The 16,834-nt window shown below is 39.4% G+C and overlaps 1 protein-coding gene and 1 long non-coding RNA gene across 2 annotated transcripts; one reads left to right on the top strand and one right to left on the bottom strand.

Annotated features, from left to right (window-relative positions):
• Nucleotides 1-2,659: 2,659 nt before the first annotated feature.
• On the bottom strand, nt 2,660-3,598 carry LOC147512176 (uncharacterized). Its single transcript, XM_086598671.1, has 2 exons — nt 3,348-3,598; nt 2,660-3,116 (listed from the first exon to the last, which is right to left on the bottom strand). Exons 1-2 carry the CDS (start codon nt 3,596-3,598, stop codon nt 2,660-2,662), a joined length of 708 nt encoding a protein of 235 aa, XP_086454797.1.
• An 11,030-nt stretch (nt 3,599-14,628) lies between these two features.
• LOC147512175 (uncharacterized) lies at nt 14,629-15,622 on the top strand. Its single transcript, XR_015217144.1, has 3 exons — nt 14,629-14,989; nt 15,071-15,169; nt 15,258-15,622. It is a non-coding gene; the product is annotated as an uncharacterized LOC147512175 (long non-coding RNA).
• The last annotated feature ends 1,212 nt before the right edge of the window (nt 15,623-16,834 follow it).

The raw sequence follows: 16,834 nt of genomic DNA, 5'->3' as shown, positions 1-16,834 counted from the left end.
GCCAGAAATTCAAACCTATGAATTATTTTCCGCTAGTCTCCCATCTGAGCCTTTCTTTAGCCTTCCATAAACCACAAATACTTTACCCTGTTACAAAACAAAACAAAATAAAAAAATTCAACCTACCCAATTTAGATAAGTCTGAGAATAGAATGAGGAAAAAATAAGAAGAGAAAAACCTGTGTAAACAAAAGTTAGTTAATTGCTTCAGAAAATAAAGAAAAGAAGTTTACATCCAAAGAAAAGAAAAATAGAAATAGAAATAAAATAAAAACTCCAAAAAAATAGCATAAAAGGAGTCAAAAGCCAAAGAAAAAGAAAAAAAAAATATATGGCTAAGGATGGAAACAAAGTGTAGAAGCAAAAGCAAATAACAAGGTTTTATCTAGTTACATAATATGAAGACTCTATTATCTCAGACTTGTCCTTTTTGAATATCCATTTCCTTCCTTCTTAAACCATCTCATAATCCCCACAATACCTAATAAAGACCTCTAGCTCAATTAGGAATAGGTTAGTGTGATAGTAAGTGGCAGATGTGTTTGATCGACTCCGGCTTCCTTGTTGTCATTGAGATTGTAAGGTAAAGTGTGCTCACTGCACACTGGAGTAGCAAAACTTGAGTGGAAAAATCAGAGTGCTGTATCTTGACTATTATTGTGAGAACCTACTTAAGGACGCTATCTCGAGTTTCAGAAACGAACCTGCTAGGCATTTCATAGTATTACTCATTGTATATATGTTTATTGTAGATGATTGATTATTATGCATATATTAGCTTAGGTTTCGACTTGATTACTCTATATGCATTGCTAATGAGAGGTATAGTTAATTTAGAGCATGAATAAGGAAACAATAGTTTTATTTCTTAGTCGTTGTAGTATAGATGAAGTTTGTGAGTACCTTCACTCGAAAAAACTCTCACGGGCTATAACTCGTCCACTAGGGAATTCCTAATGGTTTAAGGCCTTATTGCATATGGTCAATGCAATCGCACTCAGCGAAACGAGAGTAGATAAAACTCCATTTTTGGTCACTTATTCTAATTTCTCATCTTTGCTTGAGGACAAGCAAAATGCTGTTTGGGGTGGTTTGATAAGAGCCCAAAACTGTAGTTTTAACCCCGTAGAATAGTCATACTTTTAGACCAATTATGTGAGTAATAATTAAGAGTTAATACTGATTATGTGTTTTTATGCATTTCAGGCTTCAAAGTCCATTATGTGCAGAAATGTGCCAGTTTAGTGAGATAAAGGAGCAAAGGTCGGTTGCTAAGGAGTTTTGTGATTAAAGGCCAAGATTCAAGAAGACAAAGCCTTTCTAAAGCCCGGTCAAAAGCTGAAAAGTCGACGTGGGCAGAAACAGCACACAAAGTCAGCAGAACTTCCGAAGGCCGTATCTTTGGTCTCAGACCTCGGAATTGGGCCTACTTTATGTCAAAACGACCGGATCGGAAAGAGCTTTCCAATGGTCTAAGCCTTGACCTAATCAGAGGAGCAAAAGTGGACGAAATATCTATTGAAGCCAACTGCAGCTGAAGAGGCCTTTTTGGACTGAAAGAATTGGGTTTTGGGCCTGATTCTCTGGCCCAAAACATGGCTCCAAGCCCATGCACGATTTTTGGATCTGAAAGTATAAAAATAAGAGCTTGACTCTTTGTTAATGGTAACTAATTAGACCTAAAAATATAGATAATTATAGATCTAGATTTAATTGTTTTTAATTTAGTTTAGCTTCAATTCAATTCTTGTTTTAGATTAAACTCTTAGAATCATTGTTCTTAATTAGTTTGATAAATAAAATAGCTATTTGTCATTTTCGATTCTTGTCATTTACAATTGTTTAGTTCTAAATTCCCCTATTACGTAGATAGTTAGACCTAGATTAGTTAGATTATTAATTTAGTATTTGAATCATTGTTTTATTATTCATTAGATTAATAAAATAGTGTTCTCCATAATCTAGTTTCATTTTCATTTATTTATTAGCGTAAATTCTTAGATTCAATTATTTGTCATTATTAGTTTAATTCAATTATTGCATGATTAGTTTCCAATTGAGTTTAAATAAGAAAGTTCAAATCTTTATACCATGTCTTGTTTGAATTCCATTGGGAATGATTGCGTAATGATTCTCGGCTAAACCTCCATTTGAGGGGGTTGAAAAGCCTTGATGAAAGCTTGATTCCAATTATCGTAGAGTCGTCGTAATTCCCTTTCCACTCTAGAAATGATTAGTTCACCATGAGAATGGGTGTAATCGTTCACATGCTAGTTATGAATTGGTAGAAATGTCATGTGTAATTAGGGATTAGGAGTAACCAGATTGTTCTGCGAAGCAGTTCAATTCGGATTGCGACGATTCATCGTTAGTAGGATTAAGTCGAGTTAAGGTGGAATAAAACTTTATTCTGACTCTGCTACAAATAGAAATAAAACTTACTAGCGACTACCTCTGCTGTGGAATTTTTTCAACATTCTGATATTCCATGGTTTCTCTATCATTTCTCCTACCGAAGTCTTTAACCTGTAAGTTCCCGAAGTACCCTTCTCTGTCACGACATAGGGTCCCTCCCAGTTGGGACCCAATTTACCATCATTCTCTTTCTTAGTGGCCAGTGTAACACGCGGAAAGTCCGCGGCTTCACTCGCTTATCATACTATCTCTGCAACTTTTGGTGATATTCCTCCAGTTGTATGTGCGTTATTTCTCTTTTCTCCTCTATGAGGTTCAATTCAGTGGCCAAGATCCTCTCATTTATTCCCAATTCCACGGCTTTGGTTCTTGTCGTTTTCTCTATCATCTCCACCGGGATGACTGCTTCTACTCCATATGCCATTGCGAATGGTGATTCCTCAGCAGACGTCCGCGGTGTGGTGCGATAAGCCCATAACACGTGATTCAACTCGTCCGCCCACGCACCTTTACGATCCTCCAATTTTCTCTTTAAGTTATCCATTATGATTTTGTTCGATGCCTCGGCTTGACCATTTCCCTCAGGATTATAGGGGGCTGAGAACCCCTGCTTCACCCTAAATGCCTGAAGAAACTCTCGCACTTTTCCTCCAATAAACTGAGTTCCATTATCCGCGATGATTGTATGGGGCAGCTCGAACCTGCAGATGATATTCTCCCATAAGAATTTCTTAACATTCTATTCCTTCACCTGTTGCAGAGCCACACCCTCCACCCATTTGGTAAAATAATCCGTTGCAGCCAACATAAACCTCCTTTTTCCGCTTACCATTGGCAGAGGCCCAACAATATCCAACCCCCACATGGAGAATGGCCAAGGGTTTAACACATTGTGCAAGGGCTCAGCTGGAGAATGTATGAACGGTGCAAACCTTTGGCATTTCTCACATTTCTTAGCGTACTCTGTGGCGTCTCTCTTCATATGAGGCCAAAAATACCCCTGAGATATCAACCTGTGAGTAGTTGTTCGCCCTGCGGAAAGACTCCCACAATCGCCTTCATGAACCTCTACCAAAAACTCATGTGCCTGCCGCGGCCCTATGCATCTTAGTAATGGGCCGTTGAAATTTCTCCTGTATAGGTCATCCTCCAGCAATGTGTACCTCTGACTCCGCTGTTCCATTCTTCGCCTCTCCTATTTATTCTCTATCTCCACTCCCCTCAAGAAAGCCTTTATCGGTTCCATCCAACCCTGATCCCACTCGGTGGTGAGCCAAACGCCAGCCTCATCAGATGTACTTGGTTTTCTCAACACTATAACTTCAATAGACCGACCCTCTGATCCAGGAAGAACCGCCGCTACATAAGCCAAAGCGTCGGTATGTCTATTCTCTCCGCAGCCTAGGTGGGCAAACTTTATTTTGTCGAACTTGCTTGCCCTTCGCCAGACTTCCGTATCTCGCCATCTGGGGGCAGCGAGCTGCAAATCCTCCGTTCACCTGACAAACTACCAAATTGGAATCTGAAAACACATATAACTCACTCACCCCCAGATCTCTGGCCAAGTCTAATCCAGTTATCACAACTTCATATTCAGATTCGTTATTTGAAGCCGCAAACCCCAGTTTCATTGATAGCTCAAGGCGATTGTTCTCAGGAGTTACTAAGACGACCCCAATTCCATTCCCGGTATCCGTAGCAGAACCATCCGTGAAAACTCTCCACCCATTGCGCATATCCCAAGGATCCAAAGGATCGCGACTGACCTCCCCCTCCGATTCCATTACCATTTCCTCTCCCCAATTGGGATCCTCTGCTGGGAATTCGGCCAGAAACTCCGCCATGGCTTGCGCCTTTTCAGCCATCCTGATCTAGTATGTAATCTCATAAGAACTTAGTAATACCGCCCACTTCAAGATCCCGACTTCTCGCCCTCAACCTGTTTGAGAGGCAAATTCGTCACTACCACCACAGAATGAGCTTCGAAGTAAGGCTTCAGCTTAAGGGTTGAAAATATCAAAGCCAAAGCATACTTCTCAATCCTACTGTGCCGGGTCTCTACATCCAGTAGGGTTTTACTTTGAAAGTAAACTGGCTTTTCTATCTTGTCAATCACTCTCACTAGCACTGAACTTATTGCGTACTCGCTAACTCCTAAATATAAATGTAACTTCTCACCCTGTTCCGGTCGTGATAACAATGACGCCTTCCCTAAGTAATCTTTCAACTCCTGGAAGGCTCCTTCACACTCTGCGGTCCAATGGAAGTCAGGAGTTTTCCTCAACAAACGATATAGAGGGCGGCATTTATCCGAAGACTTGGAAATGAATCTGTTAAGTGTCGCGACCCTACCAGCCAATCTTTGTACTTCCTTCACATTCTGCGGAGATGGCATCTCAATCAATGACCGAATTTGCTCTGGATTCGCCTCTATTCCGCAGTGGGTGACTATGTAGCCCAAAAACTTTCTTGAAGTTACCCCAAATGTGCATTTCTCGGGATTGAGTTTCAACTTATGCTTGCGCAGTATGCCAAAAGTCTCATGGAGACCTTCAAAGTGTTCCTTTTCCGACATACTTTTTTCCACCACGTCGTCAATGTATATCTCGATCCCCTTTCAAATCTTGCCTTCGAACATCTTTTCTCCCAACCGCTGAAAGGTAGCACCCACATTTTTCAAGCCGAAGGGCATCCTGGTGTAACAGTAGGTTCCACCTTCTACCACGAAGGTGGTTTTTTCTTGGTCAGGCCCATACATCGTGACCTGATTGTACCCCATCGATGCATCCATGAAGGAAAACACCTTATATCCTGCCGTTCTATCCACTAACTCATCCACCCGGGGCATAGGGTAACAATCTTTTGGGCATTCCTTGTTTACATCTGTGAAGTCCACACATATTCTAACCTTGCTGTTCTTTTTTGGTACCGCGACCACATTTGACAACCACTCCATAAACTCTACCTCCCTTATTATTCCCGCCCCCTTCAGCCGTACCACCTCTTCGTGAATACCTTCTGCGTATTTGGCTCTTATGCTCCTCATCTTTTGTCTTACTGGCTTAGCATCTTCATTCATATGCAAATGATGACAGGCGTACTCTGGGTCTAAACCAGTGATATCCTCGATTACCCATGCAAATACATCAGCATTGTCCATCAAAAACTGCACCAGCTTGCATTTCCATTCCTCCGCAAGTCACTCCAACCGATGTAAACTTTTCTTCATCTCCCACCCCAAGGTTCACCACTTCCAACTCATCCAAAGTTTTTCGGTCCCAAATGAGGCTCGTGACACTTCGCTTTCACTGCCTCCTGTAATTGCTACGTTGACCCTGGTTCGTGTGACGGCCCCTCCCCTTTGGTACCACGAACCATATTTTTTACTGTAACTTGATGGATGTTCTATGCTGCCACTTGATCCCCCCTTATTTTGTACGTTCCCCCATTAGCTGGGAAGCGGACCACCTGGTAAAATGTCGATGGGATGGTCTTCATTTCGTGGATCTATTTTCTCCCTAAGATGGCATTACACTGAGAGTTAGAATCCACCACCATAAATCTTGTGAATACCGTTGTCGGGCCGGCTGTAACTGGTAACATCAATTCCCCAGCCCATGGGCTCTGTCATGCTGCCATTGAACCTATACATATTGGTTTGAGGAGCTTTCAATTGATTTCTACCTATATTCATCTCCTCCATGGCCCCCTTAAACAACAGTTCTACTGAACTTCCGCAGTCTATCAACACTCTCTTTACTAGATAATTACCCATCGCTATAGTAATCACCAATGCATCCTCATGCGGGGAAAATTACTGACTTCAAGTCCTTCAGGGTGAACACTATGCCTTCCTCACCCTTCGCGGTTCCCTTAACTAACCGCAGTATGCTAACGACCTCGTTCACCAGTTGTAAACTCGCTGTCTTTCTCACCTTTTCTCTGTGTGCATTTCTTCCCAGGGTTTCTCCACTAAAAATGACATTGATGGTACCTAGAATTCTAGCCGGAGCAGGCACTCTCTCGGCTTGGCGAACCTCTGCGACAAACTCCCTGAGCATCCCCTTATTTTCAATCATTCTCTCCACTAACCACTTCAAACCATAACATTCATTTGTGGCATGATTCCTGATTTGGTGATAGGCACAAAATGGCTTCCCTTCTATTGCCACCGGGCGTGCTCATGGACCACTCAAAGTATTGTTGCCCCTTTAATTAGAGTCAAGATTTCCTCTAAGGGTCTAAGAAGAGGTGTCCGCTTTCGATTTCTCAAGATGGCTTCCTCTCTCGGATATCCCTTCGCCGCGTCTCCGCCCTATCCGGACCTCGGCTCTCCCCTCAGACGCCTCCTTTCTCTTTTCTTCCATTCTCTTTTTTTCCCTTCCGATCATCTCGGCCGACGACAACTGCAGACCGCCTTTCCCCGGCTCTCTTTCGTTCCTTCGGCGTTCCTCTGCATTATATCCTCGTGAAGCGTATGTATTTTTCTACCTTAGGATACAAAGCATGCAACGGCGATTTCGATTTTGAAACCGACTCATGAACCCTGGTTCCCCGCCAAGCCGGCTTTGAAGGCTATTACCGTGGTATGCTCATCCAAATTTTCCACTCTCAAGGTCTCCTCCTTGAACCTGCACAGGAACCCTCTCAATGATTCAGCAGACCTTTGTTTTATGTTGAACAGAGCCACGATATCAACCACCCTTCTTTTCTAGTGTATGAAGTGGTCAACAAACGTGCTCTCCAATTCTTCAAATTTTTATGCTCCGCGAAGCCAACCGATAATACCAATCCGAAGCTCCCCCCCTTTAAACTTGCGGGGAACATCATGCAGCGAAGCCCATCATACTTCTTGTCACACCCCGAATTTCGACAGAATTCGGAAAAACATTATTTGTTCCCGACTCTTCGATCTCCGAGGTGTGACGCACTCTCCACTTCCAAAAACCCATAAACAATTTAAATATGCGGATAATTTAAAAACTAATAAAAATTTTAACTTAAACAAAAGTCATCTTCATTACAAAAATTTACAAATGAAAATATAAATAACTTTGTCTCGACTGAAACTCTATATCACCTCGAGGGAAAACAAAACATATCCCGAGATGCAACGCTTAACGCAAAACCACAAGCAAAGAACCAATCTTCTTCAACACTAAACCTGCAAGACTTATCAACTGTGTTCATTTAATGAACACACCCGATAAGCAAACATGCAAATCGGGTCAGCATTATAAAAATGCTGGTGTGAGTAGCTCTAAAATACAACATATTCTTATACAAATATATACACAAACCATACGGCAGTTAGTTCCTCCACCGAGGCGCCGTAACTTTCAACAACTAATACAACATCCTTAAGTACAATAATCTAGGCAGGTAGTTCCTCCACTGAGGCGCCTTAACTTCCCACTAACCATACAACAAACTATACGCATCATAAATAAGGCATGTAGTTCCTCCATCGAGGCGCCTTAGGTTCTAACTAAACAAATAACCAACCAAACATATTACCATAATTAGATTATTTCAGGCTTTCTTTGCGTGTCCCTACAATCACATCGTATCTATGTCTTACCTAGTTTCCCTGGCTACCACAATCGCTACCCAACGCCGAACATGTACATCCACATGCCTCCCCTTACATAATGAACCACTCCGTGCATAACCACCCTGAGCGGGATGCCGCACACTAGGTAAATCCTCACACGGAAGCAATTATGTAAGTAATGCCACTATTCGGCATAAAATATCGCGCGTCATCGTTCTATTTTGCGAACGGAATAATCAAGCCACTATTCGGCTACGTTAGGAGGGTCAATCACATTACTTACGCCCGAAGGCCATTCAGATTAACTGAAATGCCAGAAGGGCCGCCCGAAGGCCATTCAGATTAACTGAAACGCCAGAAGCACTACTACAAAAAAGGGCATTAGCCACGGTAGGTGAAATAGTATATACCACTGTATTTATAATAACAGTGGGTAATAGTCATTTACCATGGTATATTTCGCATTTCTAATCTAGGTACAAGCAAAAGCCACTGTTTACGTGATATAGTGGTAAATAATATCCCATATGCCACGGTACTACCAAATATCGCCAATTTGTTTTTAGATATTCGAATTCCCCACTGTTTCTTGGAAAAAGGTGGTTTATGTTTTTCTAAAAATTACACCTACCGTGGATAAAGGGGGTCTCCAAAAGTCCAAAACCACTCGATCGAAAAACCAAAAATTAAACTGAAAATAGGGCAAAAAAACATAGCGCTAAAACCCCCTCTTTTCAATCGTCACTGGGTTTCTGCTCTATCTCTCTCCTAGAATTTTCCCAGTCGCGTTCATCATATAGGAAAATCTATCTCTCGCCTGGATACGCTTGTAAAGTCGGGTCCTTCCAAAAATCGTCGTGCTTTCGGTTAGGTTTTGATTCGCTTCCTTTTCAATTCATCCGGTAAGAGTTTATCGTTTTTAGTTCGATTTTGACGTGTTTCTTTTTACTGATCCTTTGAGAAATCCTCACGTGTCTTCTTGGCAATTAAATTTGAAAGAGTTGTTCTATTTCTGTTCTTTCCTTGTTGGTTTGGAAAAAATTATTGTAGTTCTACCAATCTGAAACTTAGATTACATCCTCTATAAGTTGTCTTCTTCTTAATTTCTTAATTTGCGTAACTGGAAATATTGTGTTGTTTGGGTGGTGCTATCTTCCTGTTTTGGGTTTTCAGTCAATCTATAAAGTGTTTGACTAAAGGTTACAGTAATGGTGTATAGTTTATTGGTTTTCATAGCCATTGTTTTTCTATCCCTCTTTGTCGTAGCAGTAGAAATATAGAAGCAAGATGGTTTATACTATGTAATATAATTAAGTTAACTTTGAACTAACTAAGCCTGCATAGGAAACTGGTTTGGGGTTTTTATTGCAACTGTTTAGGTTATTTGAATTAGCGTCTACTTTGATTTGTTGGTCAGCATAATTTAGTTAGTTAGTTTTTTTTTTTTTTGAGAACGCATGGTTTGCTGGTTTGATTAATATATGCATCGATCTTTATAGCACCTTTTGTTCATGGATTTTTGTCTGTAGCTGAGTAGCTCTATTTGAGTGTAATTAAGAATAGTTAAAAGAGTATAAGTTATTGGAGAAGTAGAGAATTATTCAGGAAGTGGTTACCCCTTTAGTTTCTAGTTTGTCTTTAGCCTTTACTAACTTACATGCACTGACATGTATTACTAATATTTCTGGATTGATATAACGCTTATGCTTAAGGGTGTGTCTTTGGTGTTTTCCTTCCTGTGCAGAAAAATAGTAACACCGTCTGGCGCTAAAACTTACTCTTTTCAACTTCCAAGACTCTCAAAACTTCTAACTTCCGAGACTCTCTCTAAAATTCTGTCGGTGTTAGGTTTCTCAACTAACGCTTTGGCACCACCTTGGGAATACCATTGACCATGTCCTGCAACTATCTTCACGAAAACTGGTCTCCTTGGTGGTTGCCTTGGATTGTCATGGCTCCTCTTCTGACAACATAAACCGGGCGATGAAGCAAAAAATAGTTCAAACCTTGGTGTAATAATTGAATGCCGGTTGTCATGGTCTAGGTCGATTTACTATGTGTTTGGGTATATACTTTCCCCGTTCTCATTTTGGCTAGTGGTGCACCGGGGAGTTATGCTCAAGATGGAAGAGGAATACATCGAGAACATTTGTGCTCGATTCTGAAGTTCAAGCCTGACTTGGTAATCATAGAGAAAGGACTTAGTGATCCGGCTTGCCATTTCCTAAGCAAGGCCCGAGTAAGTGCTATCGAGGGCTAAGGAAGACCGATAGCAACAGATAGCTAAGGCCCGTGGGCGCAGTTGTTGTGAAACGGACTCTGAGGAGCTTCGTGAATCTGATATTGGGAGTAGAGCGGGACTCTTTGAGGTAAGGAAGATCGGAGATGAGTTCTTTGCCTTCATCGTGGAGTGCAAAGACCCAAAAGCTTGCTTTGTTCTTTTAAGAGGGGCTAGCAAGGACCTCTTGAACGAAGTCGAGAAAACCTTCGTGTACCTTTGTAACTTATGTCGAATGCTTCTTTGTCCCGTATGTGAACACTCACGTAAGATGTACCTATTAAAACAGGATGCCATGTCGAGCAAGAAACATTATTAAACATCCAAAGCTTGTCCCCTCGTGGCGGTGCATCGAGTTGATCAGATTCAACGTTGAAGCGAAAAAAAGTTCAGCTATTGAAGGCATTGAAAAGGTGAAGAGTGATGTTTGAAGTTGGTTAATTTATTTTAATTTCTTGTAATTTTCTCGAGTGCAAGTTTGGAGAGGTTGCGACTTGTGACCCGATGAGTCGAGCAATTGATTAATAAAAAGGTTCTTCCGTAAGTATCAAAACAATGTAACCCATGCAAAACTTGCTTCCGCCACCGGTTTTTGACATCTTGTTAGTCATTGGGGAGTATTATTACACAGTTGTCGCATAGTGTCACCTCACTTATAAAGATGCATCATTCTGCACTGCTGCTTCTCTTGTCTTACTGACCATCAATCAATAAACTTAGAATACGTGGTATCATTCCAGTTGATCTAAAACTCCGTTCTTCGTTTTTCTTTTCTTTCTTTGTTTCATTCCCTACTTTACTTCTTTTTGTTATTTTTGGCGTCAAAAGTTCGTGATTTCTCTGCATGTATTTCGGGCCAACACTTCTTTTTGTTATTTTTTTTGGCGTCAAAAGTTCGTGATTTCTCTGCTGCATGTATTATCGGCCAAAGTGGTTGGTTTGAGTTGTAGCCGAAGTTTACAATTTGGGAATGTCATCTAAAGCTCAATTAGCACCTGAAGTTTCGATTGCAATCTTTTTTTTTTTTTTGTATGTAATGAAGTGGGAACTTGTCTTATATAGATTTTTGGAGAGCTTACTAAACACCTACCTCAAGATGCATCCTTTATACCTTCCCCGAAGCCAGCCTTTGTGGAGGAGTCAATCTTTTAACTTGAGCAAGCCAAATTTGTCGGGCACATTGAGAAGAAGAATGAGAAAAGCATTATATCACAAAGCACTTCATCGACAAAAAAGTTGAAACTTAAGAGTTCAAACACATCGGACGATGGGAACCTCAAGCGACCTACAATATTGGAAGTTCGAGAGAAGAGCTGGAGTGGAGCGAGGAAGTGCCAAATGAGGGATTTTCGGATCAATCATGCAAGCGGACCAATCTCGGCATTCAGATTGTCATCTTCGATTCTAATGGTCCACCCTCCGCTTGAAATCTCTGCAGTTACCAAGATTTTAGATGGGCGAGATTCAAATTTAGAGAATTATCGGTTATTTGTTTGTCCATTCTAACCTTTTCAAGGGTATGTATATTTGCTCACAACAGTTTACTATTGAGAATAGTTAGTATATATTTGTATTTTGATTTTAAACCATGTTCTAAGTCTTCTCTTCTTAGTAAATGTTTTCCACCATGGTTGCCTAAATTTATTTTTTAGATTTACGTAAACTTTTTGGAGTACTTTGAATGATTTGAGCCCACAATTACCGATCGGTTGAATATATCCTTTTATATTGCGGACTCAAGGTAATCTTGTTGTTCGGATCCTCGCCGTAGGTAATCCCGTAGCTTTAGGTGGATGTGGATTTTGTGTTTGCAAATATGTAGTAACCAAATTTCTTTGCCTTAACATCTAATTTCTGTACTAGTTACCCCTCGCATCTTTACCTTCTGCGTGAGCTTTGCCACAAACTGACTTTGTTTGACCCGTCGGACCAAACAAAATTCAGTTGGATGCTTAAGGGTTCCATTCAAGAACAACAAAGTGATATCCGTGAATTCGTGAACAAAATCGAAGTTATTTCCAAGCTTGAAGAAACATTTCGATCGCAAGCAGTTTGTGTTCTCGATGAAGGTAAGTTTAAAACCAATATATATGCTAACAATTTGGGGAAAACCACGGATCAATGCTTCAATTCGCATTTCATAATTTTATGGTGTTGTAGGTGATGAAATTTGTCAAGAGCATTGGAAATTCCAATCTGCCTCTGCTTGAAACCCGATATGCCCGGCTGGTGGTTTTAAATCTTCATGAGTCGGGTTCGGTCTTTAAAGAAGTTCTTAGGTGCTTAAGCAAGGTGCGTAGCTTCCAGTTTTGTGCTTCTTTCCCAAGGAAATTGCCAAAAGATTCGATTTAGAAAATCACCGAGGAAATAAGTTCAATGCATATGTTAAATCTTCCCGATATCAAGATGAATACTCCAAGATACTATTAGATCGCTTAACACCTTCCAAAACCCGTGAATCCCGGATAGTCTTTTTTTTTTTCGCATCCAACCAATCCCTTCACCGGAAACATAGATTACATGTATTGTGGCATTTTTTCATTTCGGAAGGTGTCTTGGACTCGGGTTGTAAAAGTCAGATCTGTTTCATATGGTGTTTTGTGAAGTTAATGGATAAGCGTCGGGACCTCTCTTTTTTGGTTTTGACTAAAACCGCTCTTTTGCGACTGTTAGATTCGTTTTTTTTGGCATCCGAGGTACTAGTTACTCTAGAGTCTATTGTAAGTTCTCGCTCAATCGTTCCTTGACAAGTTGCTTGAAGGGAGTGGGAAAAGTACAGCACCTAGGAGTTGTCCGAAAGTCATTCCTTTAATGCAAAAGAGACTTGGAACTTATGCGCACCAATTGTTAACACATAACCGGGACTCGGAAAATTTTGAGAATGGTTCAAGAGTAAAGTGAGTGTTTATTCAGACCATATTTTCTTTTCCTTATATTTTTAAAATGTGATTGCAATTAGATCTAGGAGCAGAATGTTGACACGATTTTCCGACACCTTATTGTATTACACTTACTCTTGAGGGAGAGATCATACGAGGGATATTGCACATCTACTTTGAAAACAGTGAATCTACTGATTTGCTTGAGGAATTTGCTTGTTCTATCTTGTCTCGGGTGACTTACTTTCAATAAGAACTTTTATAATTTTGTTTTTTCAAAAAAAACAATTTCCACTCCTCAAATCATTTACATCTTTCTCGATGCAATAGTTATTCGTAAGCTTATTTAACACATTCCAAAAATCTCTCTACCTGATATGTTAAGAATTAATTTTCCTGTTTGAGGCTCCCTCATGCAATACTAGATCGCCGAGGAAGCTCCTCATGGTTTCCCAACATTATGCTACCGCAACATTTGTAATTTGGTATCGGGTATCGGTAAGTGGTCCCATCAATATTAAATTGTCATGTATACCTAATTTATATATCATAAAGTGTTTACACATGGAGCTATCCCTGCGATCTGAGAGAATCAATGTAATTCGAACAAGTTGGTAGGCACCTGAATCTTATTATACTTTTAGCACCAATTCTACAACCACAGATTTTTTGGAGGTTTTATTGTTTTTCCGCATCCGTGTAGGTTAAAGAAGTAACTTTGCTAGAAAAATCCAGGGCAAACATTCAAGTCGAATCTGTGAAAGGAGTACTAAGTAAACTACACCAATCTGTGAATGTGGTTGTATCTTTGGTTAATATGTGCAAGGCTCATGATAAGGTTGGTACTTTAGGAAAGAAATCGAGAGATATCTATTTGTAAGGTCGAATTTCAAATTTAAGAAGTAGGACAATTATCTTATCTTTGAGCAGTGATCTCTTGATTGGATTTCGATAAGAGTTTCCACAAGAGTTTTGGGAGAGATTGATTGTTTATCTGTGATGGTGATACTCAAATCTGTTTGCATGAAACATTTTTACTTCATCGATTTGCGACTTCCGGTCTTCCAATCGGACTCAATTCTTTTCGATTAATGTGATAAACGTATTGAGAAAAACATATTGATTTATTTTAGCTTCTATACGGGTAGTTTGTGCATGCATTGGCGATGAAATATGGTGGGAAGTTTGTCGATTCTTTTCTCGAAGGTAGATACATTTATTATTATGTTAAATTGCTTTACACAATCTTGCTAACTACAAAACTTTCATTTGCATGATGAAATTCAACCGCTTTTCAGTTTTTGACTTCCTACAAGCTCATTTCCAAGTGCACGTGAAATAATTATACAACCGTAAGGCGTGAAGTACAATTTACCTAGGTGGAGGTACATTCTGCTCAAAATGTTGGTCCAAACTCCAAACCTTACATAAACTCTCTCATTTGACATAGCTCAAAGAGCTTCAAAGAAGCGACAAGAACAATACTGGACTCTCTCGTTTCGAAGCCAAGGTTAAGTATTGCATACTCGAACCTGTTGTGATTTTTAAGTTCTGTACTTGGGGTTGATCCCATACCTTTTAATGGTTGACAAATTATTTTGCAACCATCAGTTATTTCGTACTAGTAAGTGGAATCAAGAAGAAGCAACCTCCTGGTGCTGGCCAAAGTTGAGGAAGAGGGTGATGCAGATGGTGAGCAAATACTTCCAGAATAAGACCTTCAAGTGCGGTGTTATTATCCGTTGTTGCTTCAGAGTTTGCCAATTGGTGGAAAGTTTTGTGGGTTGTGGAAAGTTTGTTTGCGAGCAAGTTTTGAACTATTGCTTGCATAGTTTGGATTTTGTGTTGTCTTTCTAAATTATGGTAATAAACAAATTCTTATGCATACATACTGTGTGTTTGGAAAAATATATGTTTATGAATATTTTCTATGTTTGTACTTAGGGCCCGTACCAACCTTGTAGTAAAGAGTGTGGGTATTACGTAATGAAGTTTATGAGAGAAATAATGGAAGCTTGTTCAGATAATTCTTTTGAAAATAAGGTATAATTCGTCATACACTAGCATTCTCTATTTTGTGTTACTCTTCATTATTTAGTTATTATATACTTTTTTATCTTTGATCGTGCAGATGACAAATCTATCCCTCAAAGATACATACACACAAGAGGAACTTGATGTTGTTCGACTTGAAATTCTTAGATTCATTCAGCACAATTGAGCGTTCGAGCCAAGCGTCGAGTCTTAGCTAGGTTTTGACCCTTTCCAGTTAAGGTGTGGTGCTTGGTCTCACCATTTTTTTTTTGATATTTTAGATAGAACAAATAGATTGTTTTTTTTATTGATGCAACAAGTTAAGTCATTATTATTTTGATATAACAAGTAAATTTGGATGTTTCTTTCATTATTGACGACTCAAAAAAGTTCAAAATTCTTTTAGCAATTCAATGTCTTTGTGTTGGATGTGTAAATTTATTTCTTTTGTTTGTGTTACGCTATGAATTGTTTATTTGAGCAATGTGTTCTTAAATCCAGTGTGGATATATATGGTGAAAATGGACAGGTTGCAGGTTGAATGAATATGATTAGAATCAAATAATTAGGGGTTTTTATTAAAAAAAAAAAGACTATAAACCACGGTTTGATAAGAACCGAGGTATAAGCAGTTTATATAACCCACGGTTTGTAATGACTATACACCACGGTTTGATAAGAACCGAGGTATAATCAGTTTATATAACCCACGGTTTGTATCCAACCGTCGTATATATCATCACTATTTCCCACGGTTTGTAAATATAAGAGTGAACTTTTCGGACTATTAACCACGGTTTGTAAATCCTAATACCACGGTTTGTATCAAAACCGTGGTATATAAGAGGTACTTTTCCCCACGGTTTTGTTAGAAGTATTTGTCACGGTGGTTGTTACCACGGTATGAAAACAGTGGCTAAAGGCTTTTTACCACTGTAAATAACAGTGGTATATGAGCTTTTCTGTAGTAGTGAAGGGCCAATCACATGAGTTGTGGTAGCTAGGTTCTAGGATTTTCGTTACGTAATTTATTCAAGTGTCATACATTAATGACTCATAATAAATCCACTATATCACGTGCAGGTCAATTGCCTTATTGCACTAAGCCACAATATATAGAAATATCTCAATATATCTCATAACCATTTTCATACTTTCACGTGCCAATATATTATTGCACTACACCATACTCCCGTGGGCAAATATTCCTCAATACTATACTACATCATCACATATATAATAATGGAGCGGTGATACATTTATTTCTCCAAAACTATTGCATTTAATATATACATCCCAATATATCATAGGATATCACAATTGCTTCAAACGTATCGCATATATTTTTATAGCGTTTTAGGAATAATATATCTCCTACAGTTTCTATCTCAGCACGTGTCAAAAATACACAACATCAATGTCAAATCTTTCTTAGATAAGGACTAACCAATTTATACAAGCTTCCACAGCCTTTTAGCATTGGATTTGTCCATACAATATACAACATAAAACGTAGCACAATTAGACAGTCCACAGTCCACAATCAAAGCCCAATATATATATGTTTTACACACTACTCACGTCAAATCTAAATTAGATAATGACCAACCAAGTTATACAATTTCTGACAATATTTTATTACTATATTTGTCCATATAATCAAATATGATAAAA

Source organism: Coptis chinensis, chromosome 3, assembly GCF_015680905.1.
Source record: "Coptis chinensis isolate HL-2020 chromosome 3, ASM1568090v1, whole genome shotgun sequence".
NCBI classification, from domain to species: Eukaryota; Viridiplantae; Streptophyta; class Magnoliopsida; order Ranunculales; family Ranunculaceae; genus Coptis; species Coptis chinensis.
Note: the sequence above shows the minus strand (reverse complement) of the source record. Positions and strands in the feature narration are given on the sequence as shown.

Coding starts and splice junctions, on each gene's coding strand:
- LOC147512176 (XM_086598671.1), bottom strand. CDS start 3,598: ATGGAACAGCGGAGTCAGAGGTACACATTGCTGGAGGATGACCTATAC. Junction 3,117..3,347: donor AAATGTGAGAAATGCCAAAG/GTTTGCACCGTT, acceptor TATCATCTGCAG/GTTCGAGCTGCCCCATACAA.